The 24,167-nt window shown below is 35.5% G+C and overlaps 1 protein-coding gene across 1 annotated transcript in view; it reads right to left on the bottom strand.

The window, feature by feature from the left end:
- The window catches only part of DMD (dystrophin), a 1,232,979-nt gene that overhangs the window by 422,656 nt on the left and 786,156 nt on the right, over positions 1-24,167 (bottom strand). Inside the window, exons 45-47 of the mRNA XM_075717957.1 lie at positions 22,483-22,658; positions 7,963-8,110; positions 5,859-6,008 (exon numbers count right to left, since the gene is read on the bottom strand). Coding sequence (XP_075574072.1) covers positions 5,859-6,008; positions 7,963-8,110; positions 22,483-22,658 — 474 coding nt within the window. The remainder of the gene's footprint in view (positions 1-5,858; positions 6,009-7,962; positions 8,111-22,482; positions 22,659-24,167) is intronic.

The following is a 24,167-nucleotide window of genomic DNA, read 5'->3' as shown; positions in this document are numbered from 1 at the left end:
ATTTTAAAATGGAAACCAAATTATGAATCTCATGATACAATTTATAGGAAGTGGCTAAATTAAACTACATATCATACTACTTCCCTCCACCAATTTTATTCCTGGAAAACAGTAGCTAACCAACTTAGTTCCAACATAACAGAATCCAGATTTTAGTTGATCAAGTAAATAACAAACCAGATTTTCTATTTAATGTTCCACACCACATATGAAACAAATAGTGCTTTTGAATATACAGGTATTTCCTACTACTTCAGCTTCAGAAAAAGGGAGGGTTTCTACAGACCAGCAAGTAAAATAAAAATATTTAGTCCCCTTCAGGATGGCTTCCTTAATTCTCCCTTATTCACTCTCTGTGAATATTCAACTTCTTTATTGGTGTAAGAACTTGAATGTTTTTCCTGTTTGAATAACAAGCTGGAAAAAGGAACAGATCAAAACCTTATAAATCTCCATGCACAGAATAAGTAGACTTTGAAAATCTTACATCATCCTGTGCCTTGCAGCAGAAGCCCTTCTACCATAATGTGGACAATACTACTGACTTGGAACTCAAAGGTCTTTTCATTGTCCTCTCAGAAATTCAAAGATTCAGTGGAAAATAAAATTCATGTTCTCCGAGACAGAAACATTACTAAGGTGGGCAATTTGTTGAGAATAAGTTTCTGTTACTCAGTAGACTGGAACAGGAAGCTTATCCTTGAGTGTACCTGGGCAGCAGGAGTTTTTAGGTGTCTTTGCAGTGAAGTGGACACCCCAGGATGCCCAACCATAAGAAGTAGAAAATAAGACACAAATACCAAATGGGTATTTGGTATAGACTGAGTGTAATCCCATTCAGGTCTGTCCTACATAAGTTACTGATGGAAATTTCACAGTTCTGTTATTTAGTAAGGTTATCTTTTTGTTAAACAACCCTCCCCATTACATAGTTAACAACTAGTGACAAAAAAGACCCACTGGAAAGTATAGAAATGTGGATATATCATACATATATCATATAATATCCTATTACCAATAGGAAGATTTCAGTACATCCTCATTTATAATCTACATTATTTTCTAGTTAGACTGAAAATAATGGTCAACACCATTAAGCTTTAGACTAATAAAATGTCCAGAAAAATGATTAGTTTCAAACATTACTCAAATTTTAATATAATTCAGCCTAAAATAAACTTTTAAAAGAAGGGTCATCAGCATTGTTTTACTTCTGTGTTGTGTTATGACATCTTCATTCCTGTATGCTTAGCATGGCTGGGAAACAGCAATTTATCTTTACACTGCTAGTAAATTTGCCTTTTTAAATCTTAATTAGCGGTAGCTGCTAGCAACACTCAAATGACAAAGAATGAAACCTATATATACTTTTTTCTTAGAGCTTGTGACATTCTCATGTTCGTTCAATCAACACACACTTCAAACATATACACCAAACTTCATTTTGCTGTATGTGAGGCCATTTGTCAGTATGGCTGATAACAATATTAATGTGGACAACATCTAATTAGCAATCTATGACAAACTGTCATAGGTAATCTAGCATAGCATAACACTTTATTACATTTAAGGGAATCAGGTCACAGTGAAAGTAAATTCAGGAAAAGATCAACGTTTTGATCCCCCAAATCCTGGGTATACTATTCTAATTTCAAATTGAAAGCACAGAAGTCAAACTGTGAAATTCATTTTCCAAGATCTTTTGCCCTCCATCCCACACATAATAATAGTAGCAATTGTAGTAGTTTCAACTGTGAACTCAAACTAAGTTGCATTGACATGCTGGAAATTTGATGTCATCACAGGTAATCTATGAATAATTCCTAAGGCAAATTACAATACATGAACTATAACCTTGTCATAACTTTGTCTTTCTGCACTTTCTGGGTCCATCTGTTTGTCTCTACACATGGTCAACCAAGCTAAGATGACCTGTACTACTTTTCCTGGTGGAATGTTCACAAATTATAGCCATGTCATTCCACTCTTTTTTTTTTTTTCTTTTTTCTTCCCCCATATAGCACAACAAATTGATTTGCTGTGGCCGTAAACAGCAAAATAGTCTCTTCGGTGTCTAGTAATTAGTTCTAATACTGGCAGACAAATTAAAAGGCAGCAAAACAAAACGTCTCCATCAGGCACTTATAATAACCTTCATAATACATACAGAAGACGACGTGAAGACTAAGGTGGATAAATGAGGAGAATGCTGATTTTGGCATCCAGCTTACTTTCAGATAATCTAGCTCATCCCTCTTGGCTGACACCAGAACAAGAATAATATTAAAGAGTAATAAACTCCTTCGAGCAAACCTCTGATTCCATGGTTCACTGGTCTCAGACCCAATCTATCAATCCATTTACTGAACAGTAAAAGGTAAGAAACCCATTACAGATCTGTTATATACCCTGGCAGGTGGTATATGACAAGAACTGAATTAATCACAAACTCCAGTGCCTGGTACCCCTTTTGTATGCTTTGAAGCACTAGGTGGTTAGCATACTTGGCTATCACAGCAGAAGATACTTTGAGCTTTGAAAATAAACAAAAAATTCTTGATGTGAAGGCAGAAAAATGGTTATAAAACACTTCATTTTTCATACTATTAAGACTTCACAAAGATAGTGTTATTTTCATTTTTACAAGAAATACTGGCTTTGGAGAGAGTACAATAAGTAAAACCAGCCTAGAATTTAAAAGTCAGGCTTTCAAATGTGGGCTTTAATCTTCATTCTCTGCTTAAACAATGTCTGGGATAGCAGCCTATTAGAATCACTATTCAATAAAGTTGTCCGTAATTTTAAAATTCTTACTATCCAACGGAAGAAAAACTCTTCATATATCTATTCTCAAGGTCATCAGCATGTGATATAAACACCTAAAAGCAAAGACAATACTGAAGCAAAACCAAAAAAGCTTCTTTTATGTGACTGCAATTCCTTTCATACTCAATTTCTTTTCTTGGCTTATTTCCATTGCTGTAGGGCAACAGTTTCTGTGACTGTAAAGAAGGTTTGAAAATGACTTATTTCAAATATGTCACCTTGAAGGTTGAGACTCGCAGGTGTTGTCCCCCATTCCCCTGCTTGACAGATCAAGGCAAAAGAAAAATTTGTCATAATCTTATGAGATATTTGGCTACATTCTCAGCTGGTGCAAATTGTCACAGCTGCTCTGAAGTAAACAGAGTTACTCTAGTGTACGCCAGATAAGGGCCTACCTTACATTATTTATGTAACTGTCATGTACGTTTCGTATTCTGAAAATAATATCCTGCAATATGAGATAATCAGAAATGCTAGATTGTTACATGTTCATTTCTAGCAGAGACACCAGAAAACAGAACAAACAGCTAGAACCAAAGGATTAAAGTATAACATACACTCTTAGAAGGGTATGGAGAGATAGAAAAGCCTCAGAGAAATCTCTGTGTGATGATGTTTGTCCACTGTGCTTTGAGGAACACAAAAAATATATCCTCATCAAAACAACTGACTACAGAACCATCCTCAGGTGAACTACAGAAGTTGGTCTGATATAAAGGTGCCAGAGCTGTGAGATTTGGCTCACAGTAAAATCTGTGGGTTTTTTTCAGTGCTTACAGACCTATAACTGAAGGAAGAAAACATATGTCCCTCTGTCAGGCCTGCAGAATTTCTTTCCATGATTTCTAATTATATTACAGACCCTAGAGTTTCAGAGGAGAAAGTGAAAAAATTAATTGAGGCTTCCTACACAAACTGTGAGGAAAAAGAAAAAAATATGTAAAAGAAAAAAGAAATATTTTTCCCTTCAGCTTCATTGGAAAAATCCAATGACAGAAACCCCAAATGAGCTACTATGAGCTACTAACTTCCACCCCCCAAATCTCTCAAGATCCTATGGGAAATAGAAAAGCTTCAGAGAAAGAGAACACCTTCAGAGAACATGTATGGATTTGAGCATTGTAATTTTCAAACTCAGTTTCTGTCCACTAAAAAAAAAAAAACAAAAAAATATACTGCATTTTTCAGATTCTTTAGATTCAGCTACCAAGGGACAGTGAGAACTTCTTTTTTATACATCTCTATAGGTAAATAATTGAAATCAAAATAACGTGGTTAAGTAATGATCTCAAATGAAAGTTTAATGTTATGGTTTTAGTCTTTTAGGAGTAAATGGAAGTTTTCAAGTGGTAAATTTCAAGCCTAATGTCTTGCCATAAACATTACTTAGATCTAGGAGACAAAAACTTGTAAAGAGAATGACTCACTAAAAAAGAGCTTTGTCCCCCATATTTCATCCAGACCTAACGACTTTCAACAGCACTCATAGTTGCTCTGACTGTGACAAGTAACCTGCAACGTTTCTGCATCAGCAAGCAGAAAATGAAAGCGCAAAGTTTGTAGGTATATGACTAATCAGTAAAAGCTTACATTCAGACAGAAATTACAGATTTTGTTAAAATGTATGTGTGTAATTTTAGTTTTTTTCTTTTTTTCCTGAGAACTAACGTTGTCCTTTTAATATTACAGCTCAGATATTCAAATTCTGGTGCCTAAATTCAGCTATGTATATGCTTCAGCTCATAAATAACACTATTTTGATCTTGAAGTGTGCTGAATTCTTCTATATACATTGATTTCAGAAACCCATTTGTAGAGAAAGAGATACTTCTGTCCAAGCACCCAAATAACGATTTATGTGTTCAACTTGGAGTCTGTGAATGTGATCAATATTTATTACCCACTTTTGCTTCAGCCATTAGCTAATATTCTGAGCCTTGCCAGACTGTTTCTGTTAGGAAGAAACTAATCAGAGTTCCACATCAAATAAGTTCCTGTTTATTTCCCAGGTCTGTGCTTGAAATTCAACTGCGTTCACAGAAACAGTAACAAAATAAACCCAGGATGTAATATTCTTGACCAGAAACTCTAGCTTGTCTTTTCAGTAAGGCACTCAGAAGAAGATTTTCTCACCATTTTTTCCCCAGAGCTAAACGCAACGAATCCCTCTTTCTTTTTGACCCGACATTCTGGTAACTTTAACAAACAGATACCACAGGCTAATTTCCCAGATTCTGATTTTGATATCAGTCTCAAGGGAAATCCTTCAGCTGATTCTACACTGACCTCTTCTGACCAAACTAATCCATACCTTGGATTAGCGATCCAGACCACCATCTTCTGGACAATGCTCTCTACCATTTCTGCTACATGAGATATGGAGAGACTTCAAATTAACTACCTCTCTTTGCCAGATTTGCTATTCATTGTCACCAGTTTCCAACACAAAAATATGCTACTGCAACAACAAAATACAGCAAAATCCTCCCTTACTTCTCTCCATGAGTGTGGAGATCCCAGAAAGCAAAATGAGTGGTACTTTGCTATACAGAAACCAGAACTCAAAGCTCAAGGTTGGAAGAAGCGTGGTGGAATGTGAAACAGTGGTTGCAGCTTCCACCTAGGGGTTGGGGAGAGGACAGAATTGAGAAACGTTTCCATAAAGACAATCAGCCATTTGCTACTGCCTCTCACACACCTGAGTGACAAAAGCTGGAATATTTGCTGTACCCTCAAAACAAAAACAAAACAGGCTACAAAAGCAATGCTCTGCATTCCACCCTTAAGCAGCAGACCTGTAATTTAGGGAGTATATTTGGATGCATCATCATCATTTCAGGCACTAATGGTCTTGGTTTGCTGTCATTGTTTCTCACTGCACTGTATTGTACGCATTTTTCTTCCTCAGGTTCATTATGCATAAAAATGTCTCTTCATACAGAGAAAAATAATACGTATCAGAAAACATATAATGCAAATATTTGCTGCAGATTAAAGTTTTATGCCACAGTTATGTCACTAATATGTCTAACCTTTAACAAGCGATGGTTGGCCTCCTTCAGTGTACTCTCAAGCTTATATTTTTTGTCTGGGTTCAGTGATGCACTTCCAAGTGCTATTCCTCCAGTTTCATTTAATCGTTTCAGTATTCCCTTGTGTGGCGGCAGCTCTTCAACTCTTAACTGGAACAGACAAATACAGCAGTTAATATGAACTGTGGTAGAATTTTCAGCTCTCTTATCTTCACCCTTATCGATCTGTGGAGCAGCTGAAGGAATAAACTCAATTCAAGACAAAATAACCATTGCTTTCTGAACGTAGAGGGCTAAACCCCCCCAAAAGAGACTGTATTAGTGGATCAAGCCTAGAGAGAGTCCTAAAAGACAAAATACAGGGTTTCCAGGATATTAGTCACTGTTACATGATAAATTCCACTTCCAGACACTCAATAATAGCTCATGTATATGAACTTTAATAGTCTTTTAATATGGTAAAAAGCAAGCACTTTGGAGAACGTTTTTAACATGTTCTGTGCTGTGAACACAATAACCCAGATGGTATGTGGTGAAAAGCCCTCCAGTCTAACCTCATAATTAAGAATGTTCATATATGTTCATAACGAAAACCCAAGCACAGCCAAAGGATGCAAGGCATCATCTAAATGTACCACTTCTCCATCATGTATGCAGTTACTGCAAACTTATATTGTCAAAGTAACTTGACATATCAAGTAAGGATAATGTAACTAAAAGACAAAGTTCTTCAAGTTTGGGGTTTTTTTTTTATTAACATAATCAGGTAGGTATGAAATGACCCACAGTGCAAGCCAGTGTCTTATTATTTGCTGCATTAGAATGTAGTCTGTTATGTAACCCCAAAAGAACAAGGTGGACTGTAAAAATGAGATACAAATAAGAGTTGCTACACCTTTAATTTTGGATTACATATCCTTTGGGAATGCTACAATTGGGAAATATTTGTGTATAAATGAGGAGCGGGAGCCTTCGTAGTTCTAAACAATCAATTTAGACTTTAAACCTGTAATCATGTCTGCAAATTTTCAGATGTATCTAACACCCCTTACAAAAATTTCTTTGCCTTTGTTCTGATATCCTCACCAATGGAGGCAAAGCCTCACATTCTCTGTCCAACTCGCTGACATCTTATGTTAAACAGTCAGAGGGACAAACTCAAATTTCCTCAAATGCTACGCAATACTATTTATCCTTTTTTTGTTTATTTAAAAAGAAACTTGAAGATGGATTTTTCCTAAAAAATCTTTTAGATTTTTTTTCAGATTTTGTTGAAAGAAGGATAGAAGAAATGGATGATTTTCCTTCAGATTCTTTAGTGCTCTATTCCATCACCAGCTGAACTTGTTCAACTTGGATTGGCATAGAGGATAACCAGTCCTTATCCTCAAGAGAGGACAAGAAACCTGTAGGCAGGTATTCTATAAGTAATACACATTTTCCAACTGCAGTTTAATTTATTATTGTGCAAGTTATTAAAAATAGTCATTCTATTGGACACATTTCAGAAACTAAACAGCAAGTTCTGTTGGATATATTTATTAGCAGTATCATAGTCTAAAAGCTGTAACATCTTCATGAAAATATTCCAGCTTTTAAAAACAAATATTTAATATTATCTTTTTTTTTTTTAAAGCATTTTTAAAAACTCACCTAGATGTTTAGTCTATAAAATGTTGCAGTCATACTTTAATGAGCTGACATTTATAATTATGCATGCAATTCTGGATATTCTTGTGAAATACTGAATACTGTTTCATAAGTGAGAAATTATAAAAAAATAACAAGCCACCTATAGACAAATGTTTTACAGATAAAACAGTCAAGTTCTGAATTAAGAAATAAGCACGAAAAAGATAATGATTAATTATCTAGTGACAGGATAGGTGTTTTCTTTTAAGTACATTTTCCCTTATTTTTCCAATTTTAGTATGATCAGTATATATTTGTACCTGAGTTTTGAAATTCTACTACTTTGATTTATCTAAAAAAGTCATATGAATGCTGTGTTTGACGGCAGAAACCTTCTCTGAAAACAGCATTTAATTTTCTTCAATGTAGAATTGATAAATTAAGAAAATGTTAAGAATAAAACTCACAATACCTCTACTTTGCTAAGGCAGTCTCTTAACTGGTCTTCATTCCCTGGTTCAAGGGGAATACCAATAATGCTGTCTGCTTCCTCTAACCATAAAATCAACTTGTTCAAGTCCTCTTGAAATTCTGATAAAATATTCTTTTCTTCCTCTAGCCTGTAATAAAAACATGAAATTAATGTTTCTATAAATTTATTTTTATGTTGAAGTGCTCATCCATATTAAAAGAAAGATTAGGGAAAACGAATTCTTATCATTTACATTAATTATTTTTAAAAGTGTGCCATAGATTTTTTCGTATCAGAATTATCAGACCAGCACCCTTTTAATATGGCATTAATGTATTTTAAAAGAAAAACTCAGATCATAATTTGCAATGTCACTAAATTCAGCTTGCAGATTACTTACTGCAGGGAGCAAACAAGCATGCCTGAACTAGAACCAGATTTTTTTATGTGAACTAACAGCAAGGAAGCCCAGTGTCAGAAACTCAGAATTCTAGCACCAAATTTTACCAAACTGAATCTGTAAAAAGTGACACTTAAACTCATTTGGACATATTGTACAAACAGATATTTTGGTGACCATGCCACATACTTTGTGTAATGCGTTCCAGTCAAGATCCACAAAAAGCAGGTAAGGTTTGCAGTCCATAAGAAAGAATAAGATAGCTTTTATCTCACCTAACTTTAGATGTCTACTTTGTCTACATCTAAAACCCAGCTGTTGAATTTCTTACCCAGATTCTCTTCATTGAATGCCAATTGGCATTTCTAGCGTATGATACATGGATTCATCTTAGATGATTACAATAGGAAGAGATGTATTCTGCCATACAACTTTTTTCTTTTATTAATTAAAGGAAATCCAGATGACCAACTAAGACATAAACATTGCAGGTGTCTAAAGCCAGATAAGACTACTTTCACCACGACTGTATAAATATATGGAGATCTAAACTATTGTGCCTAAGCTTCCAAAGTTATCAACAGATACAAGAGAAAAATTTCAAGGTCAGCAGGGAAGAGCACTGGCAGAATGTGAGCCCTTTGGGATTAACATTATGGGCGGAGGAGAAGTTTTTTTTCTGAAGGAGAAAAACTATGTTTTATGTAAATCACTTGTAATTTATCCTCCAGACTTATTCACAAAACTGGGGTTACACTAAGTCTTACCTGTATGGAAAGATTAAATAATTATTAATAAAATTAAATAATAATTAGTAACCTATTAAGTAATAATAGTGGGGGTTTTGTTGCTGTTATTTTATTAAGGTTGCTTGAGATCAAAGTAAAAGATCTGAAACCAGCTTTTTTTTTATTTTTAATTATTATTGTTATTTCCAAGATCCAGCTGAGTTTGAGATGTTAGGTCATTTATCACACTTAATAAGAGGTTGTATTAGTGTTTTAAGAATATAACTCAACATTACAGCGGAGTATCAAGCCCAATATTATTAATATATTATTTCTGAAAGCAAAAATCTATTAAAACAGAATGAAAATGGTTTTAACTTTCCCTGGTCTCCCATACTTTCCGTGATGGCCAGTGCCCATAGAACACTCTGAGAATTCAAATGAAATTTACTTTAAACTATGCCACCATTTATTTACATTTTTTTTTTCTTTTTTTTTAGGAAACTGTTTTCTGATGGCTGACTTAAGCAAAGATGTCTCTTTAGAAAAGCTGTGTGAATAAGCTTCAGGCAAAAGAGAAGCAATAAAAAGTGTCAGCTTCACATCACTTAACAAAAAAATACCAAAACCAATTGTTGTTTGACACACTTGCCTGCACACATGCGCAGACACAGTCTGACAAACAGCTTAGAAACCATAGACTAAAAACTTATATTCAAGCAGAACAGAAATTTAGAAATTTCCTAGTCATTATCTATCTTACAGAATTTTGTACATACAAATCCATGAAACATTTCACCCTATATTAAGAAACCTAACTTTAAGTCATTAAAATCTTACATGACTTTTTTTTCCTCTTGCTGTGATTTCCAGAGAATAAAAGTATTCAATTGACTTCAAGTGTTCCGCATTTGAAACATTTATTTACAAGGAAAAAAAGGTGTTTCCTTAATGTTTTAAGTAAAAGCATTTGGTTAGAGGGAAAACAAAGGAAGAAAAACTGTAAGATTTGTAAAATTCCTTTTAAATAACATCATACTAGTTACAGTGTAAAATGAGAAAAGCCTGGTTTGGTCAGCAGGGAAAATTCTAGTAGTAAGGAGGGGCATAAGCATATGAGCTGAACTGAATTTCATTTCACAGCAGAAGAATCATCTGACTTCCTGGTATAAGCAAGAACTTTTTATAGTTGAAGATTTTTGAGGAGAGAAGGAGTCTTGATGTTGGAATGCTGACTATTATAAAATAAAACCAGGAGCATACAATGGAACTATTATTTTAGACAACCCACAAACTAACAAAAGTTTTGCTAGTGCTTTACCTGCCTTCCATCTTACTGGTGTTTATTGCATTTCCTTAACATGGCAACCTTGCAAGATGCGAATTGTTACACTAGATGAAAAAACACTATCAGCTTTACAGACCCCTCTCCGAAATAGTAGATTAAAAACCAGAGTGAAATACCAGAGACAACACTCTTGACCAGGCTTCACTATCGAGCTGCTACATTCCACAGTCTGGCTGCACTAAACATATCACATCTTAAGGACACCTGAAAAATATGATAGTCACCACACATGTGACACAGGCTTTCTTGGATGGCAAAAGCCAGGCAAGATGACATCACTACAAAGCTGTTCTTGAAAAAGACAAGTGTTTCCATTCAATTTACAAGAACCAAACACTTTTTGAAAAAGTATCCAACTATTGTCCTAAATCCATCCTTTCTTTTATAGTTAAAAAAGCCAAGAAAGTAGTAACTTCAACAAGAAAAACCTTATAAAACAGTATTATGCATTAATGCTTCCAAATAATTATGAACAAGTAGCTGACACTTTCAAGGTTCTTTGTCTACAGCACAGTTTAAAGATGTTCTCTGTTCGTTTCTAAAATATGAAGCATTATTTCTTTGTTTATCTTCAAGTTTAATGTTTTGTAGAATTTATTTAAGCATGTAGTAGTGATAATAATGAATGGGATAATTAAAACTCTCCATCTACAATTAAATGCTAGATATTTTATTTCCTGTGTCAATTCAATGCATTTAGATAAGAAAAAAGCACTAAGTTGTTCTTGAAATATTGGTCGTGAATTATAAATATTCTTAATACTTTTTCAGGAAATGGATTTGTAGTGATTATGGCTGAAAAAATTATATATATGGAAAAGCAAGTGCAGAATGTATTATTAAGTATTATGAAGTCCAATAATAAATCATGCATTCAGTCATAATAAATATACAATGTTCGTGTAAAGAAGATTAGTAAAAGTCAGTACAGGTTTAAATGGAGGATGCTTTTTTCCTAGCTCAGCTGATATATCAATAGATTGCTGTTATCTCAAGCATTTCAGATGGATTGTAGCTGGAATTTTAGGTAAGCAATAAATTTAAATCCACCCTCACACAGGACAATTTTTTGTCAGCTACTACTCAAGAACCAGACAGTGAGGAGTTGCATGCTCTAAGGCTACAGCAATATGGGTGTATAGGGTTTAGTCATCTCTTTTGAGAAACCAAAAGGCAAGGAGGAGGACACTCTTTAAGTGCTTATTGGCAAGTGTGTATTGACAGAAAAAGAAAGGAGAACCCTACTGTACCAGCCAAGGATCAGGAGCAAAGATGGGCACAGCTGTGGAAAATAACCTTAATTCACAAGTCAATAAATGGAGCTTGGGAGATGACATTTTTCCCCTGTTCCCACCATGCTTTGAGTCTTGACTGGAAAGCCAGCTGCCCGCAAGGGGCATTAACTGCCTTTCACACACTAGTGGGAGGGATTCTCATTCATGTGCACTGTACTTCACAAAAAAACTAAGCCAGCAACCTATATTTCACAATTCTACTGCAAGTGGAACTGAATTAAACAGTACTCCACAGCCCAAAGAAATCCAGAAGCAAAATTTTCACAAGCAAACATGTGACTGAGCACAGATTTCCAAGACGCAGGAGAAGTCTTCATGTAGAATTAGATCACAGAGAAGCATGAAGAGACTAAATAAAACCGGCCTGGTGGAAAGTCCAAGAGGTTCAAAAAGATATCAGAAAGTAAAAATTGACAAGTATCAAACCATTTGTTATTTTCAACTACCACCACACATCTACGAGTTTGAGGAACACGTGCAGGACAGGAGTTAAGATATTTCACAACAGAATACACTGTCCCTCAGGAGCCGCAACCACATTGTGACAGAAGTTAATGCCGCATGGACAGCCAGCCACCGCCTCGTGGGATCAGTACCGGTGGGATCAGCAGATTTTTCCAGCTGGAGAAAGACAGAGATGCTGTGCTTTTCTTCCTTTCTTCAGGCTGTATATCCCTCTGATTTAAGCTATTTAGACAAAACCTTCCCCCCCCACCCCCTGTATAAATTAAATAGGTTTAGTTTTTTTGAAACAGACAAATTAAGCAGTAAAGATTTACATTTCTTTATATTGCCAGAGAAAAGACTTGCACTGACATGAGTGGACTTTGGAAACCAACATACACTGTGTCCTATTTTCCTGTGGCAAAAAATTCTTGCCAATATTTCTAGGTGGTTTCAGAAACCAGCTCTGCCACTTTTAAACATACTCTTGTCTTCAAGAACAGCTCCTTTTTATGATTTCACATGCTGTAACTGCAGATGACGAAATACCTGTTTAAAAATTAAATCTGTGAGGTTATTGTAAAAAAAGCTATAATAAATTGTGATTGATAAGATAATTTATTTATTTGTATTGATTTTTTTTTTAAATTGCAATTTATTAGAAAGAATAATTATTTGATCGACTATGTAGCTGAATTTAACCCACTTCAATTTTTGGCCACAGCCTTTTGGTCAATGGCAGCTGATTTTTCACAAAGGTAACATTGATTTGCTCTGAGGAGAAAAGAGGAAAAGGCTGCTAAATGGAGATTCTTATCAGTTAAGTAATCAGCTAGATTTATTGTCTGGTGAATTGAGTTAAATTACCAAGAATTCAAAGAAGAGGACCAATGAAGGTAGATTTCATGATCCAGAATATGAAAATCATACCTAATCATAGACTTAAAATTCAGGGTGACCTATAAGAAAGGTAATAATTGTGATTCTTTTAGAAATAGGAACTCAATGCTATTAAATAGCATACACTGTTTAGTCAAGAAATCTACTGCAGAACAAGAATTGTTGATACCTTAAAGCCATAAGCAAAGCTGATGCAATCATTGTTATGTAATGTAATTTTTATGTTTCAAAAGTGCTTCAAAACTGGAAAATACTGCAGAGGCTTCTATCAAAATGGGTCCTAATTAAAAAGTTGATGTTTTTTGTAGATGATAAAGGCAGTAGGAACATGACAGTAACTCCCAGCATGTTTTGTATAGTTAAATAGGCATCAGTAAAAAACAAAAAAAACCACACACCTGACAACTGCTCTCCTGGATGTCCAATAACAACTTTCACTCTAAAAATGACTTGCCATCTTACCAAAGAGAAAGTATTTCTTCAATACACAAAAGTCAATATTCATAACTATACTTACAGCGTGGAAATGATACATTAACTTATTTTTACAAACAGTAACTGAAATCCTTGGCAAATTTCTGCTGCTCTGAACAGGCTATGAATAAAAGTTCTAGATCAAGTTCCTGTTTTAGATCTGGAATGGAATTCGAAATCAGCAGATTTATTTGCTTTCATTCTTAACACGGTATATTCTAATATTTACTAGACATATGAACACACTACTGCTCTTTTTTAAGCTTGTAAACAAATTACTCCACAGTAACCTCCTAGACATTAAACAAACACAAGCCACTGGTGCCAAACTGTTCTTTAGAGGAAAAAGAAAGGGAAGATATATACTGTAAAAACAAGAAAATCCTCCAAAACTATATAAGTCTTTATATATACATACACACATGCGTATATAGACAAATATAAATACAGGTATACATATATATACACACATATATATCCTTATATTTATACAAACAAATACGTAAAAAAGTGAACACCATAAATAGCAAAAGAAGCCAATTGAAAGCCCTACTTTTCTGGTTTTGTCTTGAATTTTCTTATGGAAACCTGCATGACTCTTTTCAGGAACTGTTGTTTGTCTAGGATTTCTGGAAATCTGAGCTATATCAATGAAAAGCCCTGATGCTGCTGGACTCTAATTTCTTGTGACTATGTACTACAGCTCTGCATCTCTTACGAAGGACTGTTGTGCACCCAGAAATTCTGAACCTTCCTGATGCATACAGACTTACCCATTTCGGCTGTATAGGACATGCAGAGAAGGACCAACTTTTCAGCATTACACTTACTACAGTGTTCATCACTGAGAAGTGTATGTGTACTTGAGAGGTCAAATGATCTTCTCAAGCCAAAATAGGTTATCTAGAACCAGCTAATCAAAACATTTACTTCTGTGAAACTGAGGCAGTTGTTAATCTATGCTGAGACCTGTAATTATAAAAATGAAGAAAAACTAGCTCCCTGTAATCTTAAAAGCAGAAGGACAACTTCAAATCTTTCTGAGGCAGTGTTCGCCTCTGCCCCGACTACGTGGAAGTCTGTCAATCGGTCATCCTGTGCTACACCGTGAACTGCACAATAAAACCTCTGTTCCTCAACCTGACCAGATTCCCCAGAACCTAAGCTCTCAGCAACAGCTTTACTTTTTTGGTTTCCTATCACTTCTACTCATTTGTAAAGCACATAGCTCAGTGGAGGAATTATGTGATGGCACCCTAAGGATAAGCCTGAGAAAGATACAACCTTAAATATGTTAATCTGGCACAGAAAAGGCAGAGCGTTCAACTCAATGCACCTGAGAGCAAAATTATTGAGCTGTATAGTATTTTGAATGAGAAATCAAAAAGATTTCTTGTCTCCTAGCAGAGATAGCAATTGGCAAGATTCCTTTTTCATCTTAAGTACACTGTCAGTTTTATCACCCTTATGAATTCAACTGCAACCCTTAAAACATTTAAAAAACATTTTTCCTAGTCATGAAGGAAAGATTTCTACTTTGATGACTAATTTAAATGTTGATCAGTAGGATTGAGTTTTATTGTCAGAGCAATGTGGGATGTTTTCAACCTAAGAGTTTTCAGGAATACGTTTAGACGTGTTTACTTTTTATACATATGCGCACAGAAGGGTTTCAGAACTCAGACAAAAAAAAAAAGTAAAGTTCCATAAAGATCTACTTCCTTATCCTAGTCAGGAATGGTATGTAGTATAGTAATTAAAAGGTCCGTTGCAATTAACAGAAGCTGCAGGTGCACTTCATAATTTACTTTACAATTTGTTCTTGGCCTGCTAGAACATTACTTCTATTACAAATAACATCCTGCATGACAAGTATCATATTATAAAAGCCACTAAAATAAAGCACTCTCTATATTAACTGAACCGGTTAATCAAATAAAAAGTTTTAACTCAATGACTGATTGCACCTTTTGAACAAGCTGATTTCTATCACCGTAATTACATTTGGAACAACAGATACATGTAATTTCTAGGTGTTTAAATCCATGGCAGCGATGACAACTGAACAGTAAATTGTTATTAAGGGAGTATGGGCTTCCAAATCTGAGCCTAAACAAACTGGAATAAGGAGCGTGAGCCACCAGTTGACTCAGACATGGACAGAGCAGCTCTTGAGAAAGCAGCTGGGAGTCCATCTTGCTGGAGAAGCATGTGACTGTGCCATAAGATGCAATTTCAGCAGCTGGCCCTGTGGAGCCAAGCAGATCCATCTCCAGCACAGATCTGCACACTGTTGTATACTACTGCCTTATCCTTTTAAACCAGCCTAAATTCCCAAGGAGCTTTTAGACTGCTTCTCTGTCGACAAATGGTTTATTTCATTAGCCCTGAAACGTGACCGATCTTGTTTGATGGAAAATTCTCAAACAATAGCAGAGAAGTACAGAATTTCATACGTAACTTTTGGTCTTCTATGTGACTGCTATTCTCAGGCACATTACTTTGTGCTTTCCATATTAAAACACGGCAGCTTTCTGCTTGTATTTCTAAATTCATAAAGCCCCTTGGTCAACTATTCTGACTCCACAGCTGTTTATAAGAATTTTATATACTTTACACTTCTGGAAGCAAATGTATTAATATTCAGTATTTAATATTAAATATTAAATTAAATTAATTAAAATAATTATTTTTCCTGATAGTATTTTGTCTATATAGTATTTCATAGATTAGGGATTAGTTTTCCTAACAGTGTTAAACTGAATCAATAACAAATTCTTATGGTAGTCCACAAAATACCCTAGATAGATTTTTTTTTTTTAACTATCATTAATCCTTAGTTATGATGGTTAACTATTACATGAACATTCACGGCCATTTCAAGTAAGCTTATATCTTCATTTACAGTTTCTAGAAACGCATATATGAAATGGATATTGCAGCTCATGTATTTTCTCCACAGTCAACAATGTGATACCAATACCATAGCAACCCGTAAATAGTTTGTGAAACACATCGGATGTTTACAGTTTGTAACTGCACACAAGTGATGGTGGAGGTGTCAGCTAGAGATAGAAAATACGCAATCACAGAAGTAGGACAGATCTGCGCTTGTGACTCATATTCCCACTTGCACTTCCAATAATGTTTTGGCGCCTTTTTATTTTTTTAACATTCAGGTTTTTTTATTTTCTACTTATGGTATTTCTAAGATTAGGAATTAGTGCATTTTAGTAGCTGTTACTGAGAATTTAAGAAGCCACCAAAACAGTAACTTGACAACTTAAATAAAATATTTACTAAGAGAGAACAAATTTTCTTTCTTTCTCCACAGAATATGCAAATATGGTTCATTTGGGTAAGGAACTTTAAATAAAATAATTGAAATGAAAAATATCACAGAAACTTTAGAAAAGTCAGATGCAAATACTAAACAGTAAGAAGTTTGACTACACTACTTGTAAACACAATGCAAATTTATACAGAGTGACTCTTTTCTAGTGATTTACTGTAAGAAATCTGAACAGTCAAAAAAGAAAAGTCAGAAAATTCAATATGTTACTAATCTTATGTTGGAAATAAAAAATATATTTATTGACTTAACTGTCATGAAATCTCTTCATCCTAAGCCAGTTTTTAAATGGCAACGAGAAACTAATCACAGCCTTCAATATACGGAGTGTTCAGGTGAAGGAAACCAATCGCTGGCAGCTAGTGTGTTATGGCAAAAAAAGGTATGAAAAAATACTAAAAAGTATATTTACTTTATAACAATTATTTTTTCTGTTTAGAAGAGAAAGCTTGTTGTCTTGTATTCAGAAAAGTATTTGAAAGTATTCTGTTAAACACCCTTTTTTCTGTCATTCTTTCCATAATTACTTCAAACTTGCTTGAGTAGACATCTGAACAGACAGTCTGCAGGTTCAAGCTCATTAAAAGTGCAAATGTATTTGCAGCTAAAATAATGAAAAATTCTCTTCCATTCAACAGAACCCAATTTTAACAAATGTCAGATTGTGATGAATAAAAACCCCCAAAGTGATTACTTCTGAAACAGCAAAGGAATCTAATTCCTGAGCATCTGTTTTCAAAAATTACACAAGAAATTTTTAACAAAGATGGAAAATACAAAGACCAGCCTGCACCACTGTTACAAGTCTCTCAATAACCTCATTTATGAGCCTTCACCTTATTAAGCTCTTATGTGAGATGTTGCTTCTCCTCCTGACATATATTCCCTTGACTAGCTCTGCCTGGCCCATGCATTCCTGCAGCGGGAGTGAAGGCGCAGCACCAGGCTGCAACCGCAGCCCTCGGGCTTGCCACCACCCAGGCACTTGAGTGCACACAAGTGTCCTGATGGCGAGCCTCTGCCTCCTTAAGTCATCCAAAACTCAAGCGTCCCAGTGGCATGGCTTGCCACAGACATGTGCAACATAATATGGCCTGATGCATCTCCAGGGACAAAAAGGCAGAGAGATCTCCGATAGTACAGTTTAGGAGATTTTGCATCTCAAAATGATTGCTGGAGTATTAAGAGGAAGAAACAGACAGGTTTTATCCCCCTCTTTGTCTGGGGTTAGTAGCATCTATTCAAGGGGTCACTGCAACTTCCCCTAGTCTATAAAATCTTTTCAGTTTGAGTAACACTGTTCCACAGTACAAACTCAAACTTCTCCAAAACATGCCCCCTGCAGCAAAATGCTAACAAAAACTCAATTAAATTCCCAATTTGCTAACTATCAGTGTATCAGACTTTCAATCAAGTTTTACTTTATTCAACTGCTTTGTCTATTCCAAAGTTTGTAGCAAGATAAAATGACTAGATGTGCTAAAATTACATTTTCACCTAATTCTTAGCTGAATGGATTAAACTGCAAGATACAGAAACATTAAACACCGAATTCAAACTTTGACAGCTTTGAAACTCTTTGATAAAGGCAAATGAAAGTTCACATCCTACACAAACATAACTCAAGCATAACCTCTTGATCTTCAGTACCAAAGAAAGGAGATTCAAAGCCAATTTTAAGTCTGTGCTTTGCCTGGGATCAGCATTTGACCTTTTAAAACTCAAAAAATAGCTTCTTTTTACTGAAGAGCAGTACAGGTTGCTCAAATTGCTTTGAGATTTGGGTTGTTTTCTTGTCTGTTTTTAACTAAGTTGTCCTTTTATGGTCTAAATAATTCTCATTTATTAAATCTGCCAGGCTGTCACTATGATTAATATTAGCGTATAGTGAACCTACAATCAGTTTGAGTTATTTACAGAATTTCATGGGTTTGATCTGTTTTACAGTTCTTATTATGCAGGTAGTTTAATATTTATTCCAAATTATTTATGAAAACTGGATTAGCATGTTGAAACTCTCAGAATTATATCATGTATCAATCTTCTCTTTTCAAGTCAACCAACCGCAGGGTTCTTGATGGTTACAAGAAATATTTTGAATTTACAGTGTTCTTTATCAGTGCAGTGATAATATTATGTTCTCATACAGAATAAACAGTAAACCATTTAACAGTGCATCCTCAGGAAAACTGACAATGTAATTCTGTAGCATTCCCTCCCCCACACCCTCAAAATGTCGTCAGTGCATCAGAACATGAAAAATGCCTGAGTGTGTCAGAAAAGCTAGCCCAACAGATTGCCACCAACATTGCTAACTGGAGATGCTAATTGAGGGGAGCACAGAAGACCGGCCACTTTCTTTAGTCCGTTCACTTCATACTCCCTCAGAATCCACTGTCATTAAATTAAGGATTTTGTAGGGCCGAGTCATACTATTTTCCTCCACAACCTTCTGCGGCCAGCAAACCTCAGGTATTCAGAAAACATAATGTAAACCAGTAATTTTAAAATTTACTTTACTATCTCTTATAGTTTCAACAAGTACCCTTTACTTCTGGTATTGAGGAATTGGGTGAATAACACGTTGTTCCATATGCAGTTTAGCCACCACTTCAATTTTGTAAACCTCACTCGTATCCCTCCTAAGACTTCTCTCCATATTGAAGATCCCCAGCTTCTTAGTCTCTCCTCACAATGCAGCCACTCCAAACCCTGGCTCATTTTAGTTGCCTTCCTCCATCTATACTTTCTCTATATGCAGAAATATTTGACATGCAGAGAGCAGATCTGCACACAGTACTGAACATGAACATACCACAACATTTGATGGCAGCAAAACAACAATTTTTTTGCTTTGTTCTCAGTACCCTTACTGACGCTGCCTAAAATTTTATGGCTTTTTTGGCTGCCTCTCCATACTGAGCCTGCAAACACTGACAGTGATAATGCCACAGTGATAATGCCAGGATAACTTTGAGTTGTAACTGTCATTTGCAAGCTCAGCGTCATGTAAGCATGGTATAGAATGTTTCTCTGAAATATTCATTACCTCACATTTGTCTATCATGATTATTTGCCACTTATTGCCCATCCACTCAGTTTAGGAGTTTCCCACTATCAGCTCAGCATTTGACTACCTGAGAGAGCTTAACGTCATGGGCATCCTTGGAAATGTCACCATACACCTCTTGCATCCAACTACATTCTCACATTCATGCACCTTACAAAAATATCTGTGTTGGTTTCTGTTACTTCTGTATTCTTACCCCTGCCCCCAGCTGATGAGTATGCTTGTATTTGACTTGAGAAATATGTCCAAAATGGAGTGTCTGTGCCCCATCTGTAAACTGTGCAGGATTATAAAAATCAATTTCTTCCATCTTGGTAAGCAATAGCAAAATAGACTTTACAGTATATAAAGTTTCCTTGCCATTTAAATAATGCTTAGCAACATTACACTTGAATTTGAAATCACTGTCAGATTTCATTTCTGGAATCTGCCGAACAGTCTTCATATAGCCTTGGTTTCATGGGATTTTCATGGCTAGGATCATCAGTAATTGAGACCTAGCTAGAACATACCACATATTCCTGTCAACTAGGTTTCTTTCCTTTGAAAATCCAGTCTGTGAGAGCGAAAAGATGAAGGAAAGAAGAAAAAGCACATACTGGGAGGCAGCAGCTAGACAGGGTAGGATCTGGTACCAAGATCTGGGAGCAAAAAGTGTTCCCTGGCTCTGATGCAGCCAGGAAGACCAGGCAATGAATAGAAGTACAAACTCCTCCATCCTGAAGCACATGGGTCTCACTACAGTACATCAGAAGCATTTATATTAGTTTAACACAACACTGTCTGTATTCCTTCAAGAGCAATGCATTTATTCATGCAGAGTTCACTGAGGTGTCTGCAATCATGGTCCTCAAAATTACACAAGCTGTCATTCCAGAGGAAAATGAACCAACTGGTCAACAAATCAAACAGACCAAAAGGAGGAATGCATGTGCAAGTGTTTAAGAACCTTCATCTAGGGAACATACCTGTATTATTCCCCCTTAACAGATCCTAGGCTTCCTTAAAATATAGAATGTGCCAAGAAATTCCATACACTGCTAACACCGCCTTGAGCCAAAACAGCATTCAGATACTCATTTCCACTGATAAATGAAGGAAAGTACAATACCAATCTTTACCAGAACTGTGACATATTTCATGTTCTCAGACAAAGCTCAAGCACCAATCTCTTCCTTCTGTGTTGCCAAAGCAGCTTACAGGGCTATTAAAATGATGTGTTATTGTTTTGTAAGTGTTAGCACTTACATAACAAGTTAATGCTTGGAAAAACAGATGGGTTTCCATTGTACAAAAGAACAGCTTTTAGTGTGATAAATAAAGGCCAAGGACTCCCTTGTGTAACAAGTAACATTACCACCAACACCTGGAAATACAGCAGAAACAAATATTTAAAGCACTGCTGTAGCTTCTGACAGCTGTAGCTTACTTGTTGCATCTCATTCTTTAAACATGTTCCAAGTGAAACTTTAATCATGATTAAACTCAATAATAACCTTTCAGAACGCTACCTTACCACTAGAGCAAACATTTTCTCAGCTTTTGCCCCCCACGCCTCTAAACCAAAAAAACAGTACATGAGACATCAGAAGTAAACAAACTGTTGCACACTACTAGTTCTTCTAGTACATCTCTAGCACTCATTAATGTATCTCTATAAGGAATATTCTGGGTTTTAAAACACATGCAGGAAGAAAGCTCTACCAGTGACTGTATTTTAAAGCAGAATGTCATATCAATTTATGCCTAGCATCCCTGCTTACTGCAGGGGGGTTGGGCTCGATGATCTTTCAAGGTCCCTCCCAACCCAAAGCATTCTATGATTCTATGATTCTATCTAGGTTAAGAACGTATGCTTTTATAAAACCTAGTACAAATGGCAACAAAAATATTTCTTTTCTTTTTTTCAATTGGAAATTCTCTTTTTAAAGAAGTCGAAACATTTTTGTATTCCCTGTGACTCAAATGCTCTAGCTTCCTGAGACTGCATGAGAAAAACAAAGCGATCTAAAAGTGATTATAAATAACATTAAATTAACCAATCCATTCTTTTTAACCAACCTATGAAATGCAGATGTTAACGGCATTAATGAAGAGAAGTGAATTAGATTAGGATTAACTGTATCAGTTAGCTAAGGTATTATTAGGACAACAGACATATATATTATGTCAAATAGAAAGATGATAAATCAACTGTAAATTCTGTAAATGAAGCTCCAATCTGTTCTACTTTTAATCAAGCAATAATGAATGCTGGTTTGTTTTTTTTTTAATGTTAGGAGTGGAATTATAAAAAAGTGGAGTACGGAAGGGAGTTGTGGTCACTGACAAGAGAAAGCAGAAAAGAATAATTTAAAAAATGATACTGGATATGAAATTTAATTACTGATGATTCATTATGAATAAGAAAACTCCAGAAGTTGAGAGCTCCTTTGAATGTTTAAGCCAGAAGCAAATCTAAAATAACTAAAAATAATTTCACAATATTTTTTTCTCTCTATTAACCTACCTCTTTTTTTTCTCTACCAGCTGTCTGCAGATCTCCTGCCACCGGGTATTCAAACTTTCCAGTTGTTCCTTCAGCACCTTAGCATCTGCTGTTGACGACTGCTCAATAATCTCTTCACCAGATATGTTCAATGTTTTGACAACAGTCTGCTGTCGCCCAATGCCATCCTGAAGCTCCTGCAAAATACCCAACACATACACACATTCATAAAAATGTCAAGCATGAAACAAAACACTTCATCACATACTGGCCAGATGGAAAGAGGTGGAAGTTTTTGCTCTTCTCTGAATTCCAAATGAAAAATCCAAAAGCGAGTAGATGGAAAGACATCTCATGTTTTTGTAACAAGTACCTTGCAGTGCCATCTTTACAGCCTTGTTTCTGCTCCTGTGTTCTTGTCTGCTAGAGATCATTACAGTAATATTCTTCAGATCAATCAATAAATAAAACTTGTCAACAAATTTACTTCTACACCCCCAAAGCTATACACCATGTTTATTTAATAGCCCACGAAGCATTGTAAAATTTAGAGTGCACAGTGTTTGGAGTTCCTATTAGCTATCAACACAAAGAAGTGATGTCAAGAAAGCAAAGACTGTTTCAAGTACTTCTCCTGATTCCACTGAAGAACATGTTTGTCTCTAGTTGCGAGAAGCCTGGTAATCCATTACCCTGTAGGGTTTTTTGGGGGTTTGGTTTTTTGTTTTTTTTTTGGCAGGGCTGGCGGGAGCTACACTTCTAAGGAAAAGTATTGCTTACATTGTTTCTACTTACACAACAAAATGAAAAACTACCAAAAGACAACCAAAATCATTTTTCAAGTTTTCCTAAGTGCATTGGGATACATTTTCTACACCTTTATCATTAAAAAACTATCATACCTATAGCTACCTTACCTCATGTTTAAAAACAACACAGTTCTGAATCTGCAGCTTAGATTTTAACACTGTATGCCTGTTTAAGAAAGTTCATGTTTATAAATAAGGAAATAAAACTTTTCATATTTTAATCATCAGTAGAGCATGAGTATTTTTTTCCTTGAATTACTCAAAATGTACAAGCAGGGAAGTGTAAAATCACTTTCAACAGTTTACTGCTAAAATAAGCAGAAACTGAAATAAGTTTGACAATCAACACTGTGGGATTCGTACTTATGGTAGGTTTCACAGTCTCAGAAGTGTGTCTGAATCCTATCTACATACACGAGCTTTCAAGTAAAATGCTGAATCTACCTTTTCTAGAAGAAACTAAGTATTTTAGCATATCACGCTCTGGAACAACATTATATGCTTGTTTTCTCTTTCTAAACACATAATACAAATTACAGAGCAAGTTAGTACATCTGCATATTAACATTAAATTTGTCCATGAACTGGTTAAAATTGGCAAGATACAGCTTTCCAGGAATGTAAACGATGAGCATTACTACTACTCATGCATTTTTTTTTATATCTCTTGTCCATTAGATCTTCAGGCATGAGGCTATGATTGGAAGTTCACACACTGAATCACACTTCAAGTTAACTTGTTTTAACACCACCACACCTCAGTTGCCAGCTACTAACTCATTAAACTGCAGAAAGTCAGTGGCATGCTCTATCCCAGCTTTTGCACAATTTTTACACAGACAGCTTGAACACCAACGTTGGTACAACCTGGGGCACAGAGGTCAATGTCAGCTAGCC

Source organism: Pelecanus crispus, chromosome 1, assembly GCF_030463565.1.
Source record: "Pelecanus crispus isolate bPelCri1 chromosome 1, bPelCri1.pri, whole genome shotgun sequence".
NCBI lineage: Eukaryota > Metazoa > Chordata > Aves > Pelecaniformes > Pelecanidae > Pelecanus > Pelecanus crispus.
This window is presented reverse-complemented; position numbering and strand designations above follow the sequence as displayed.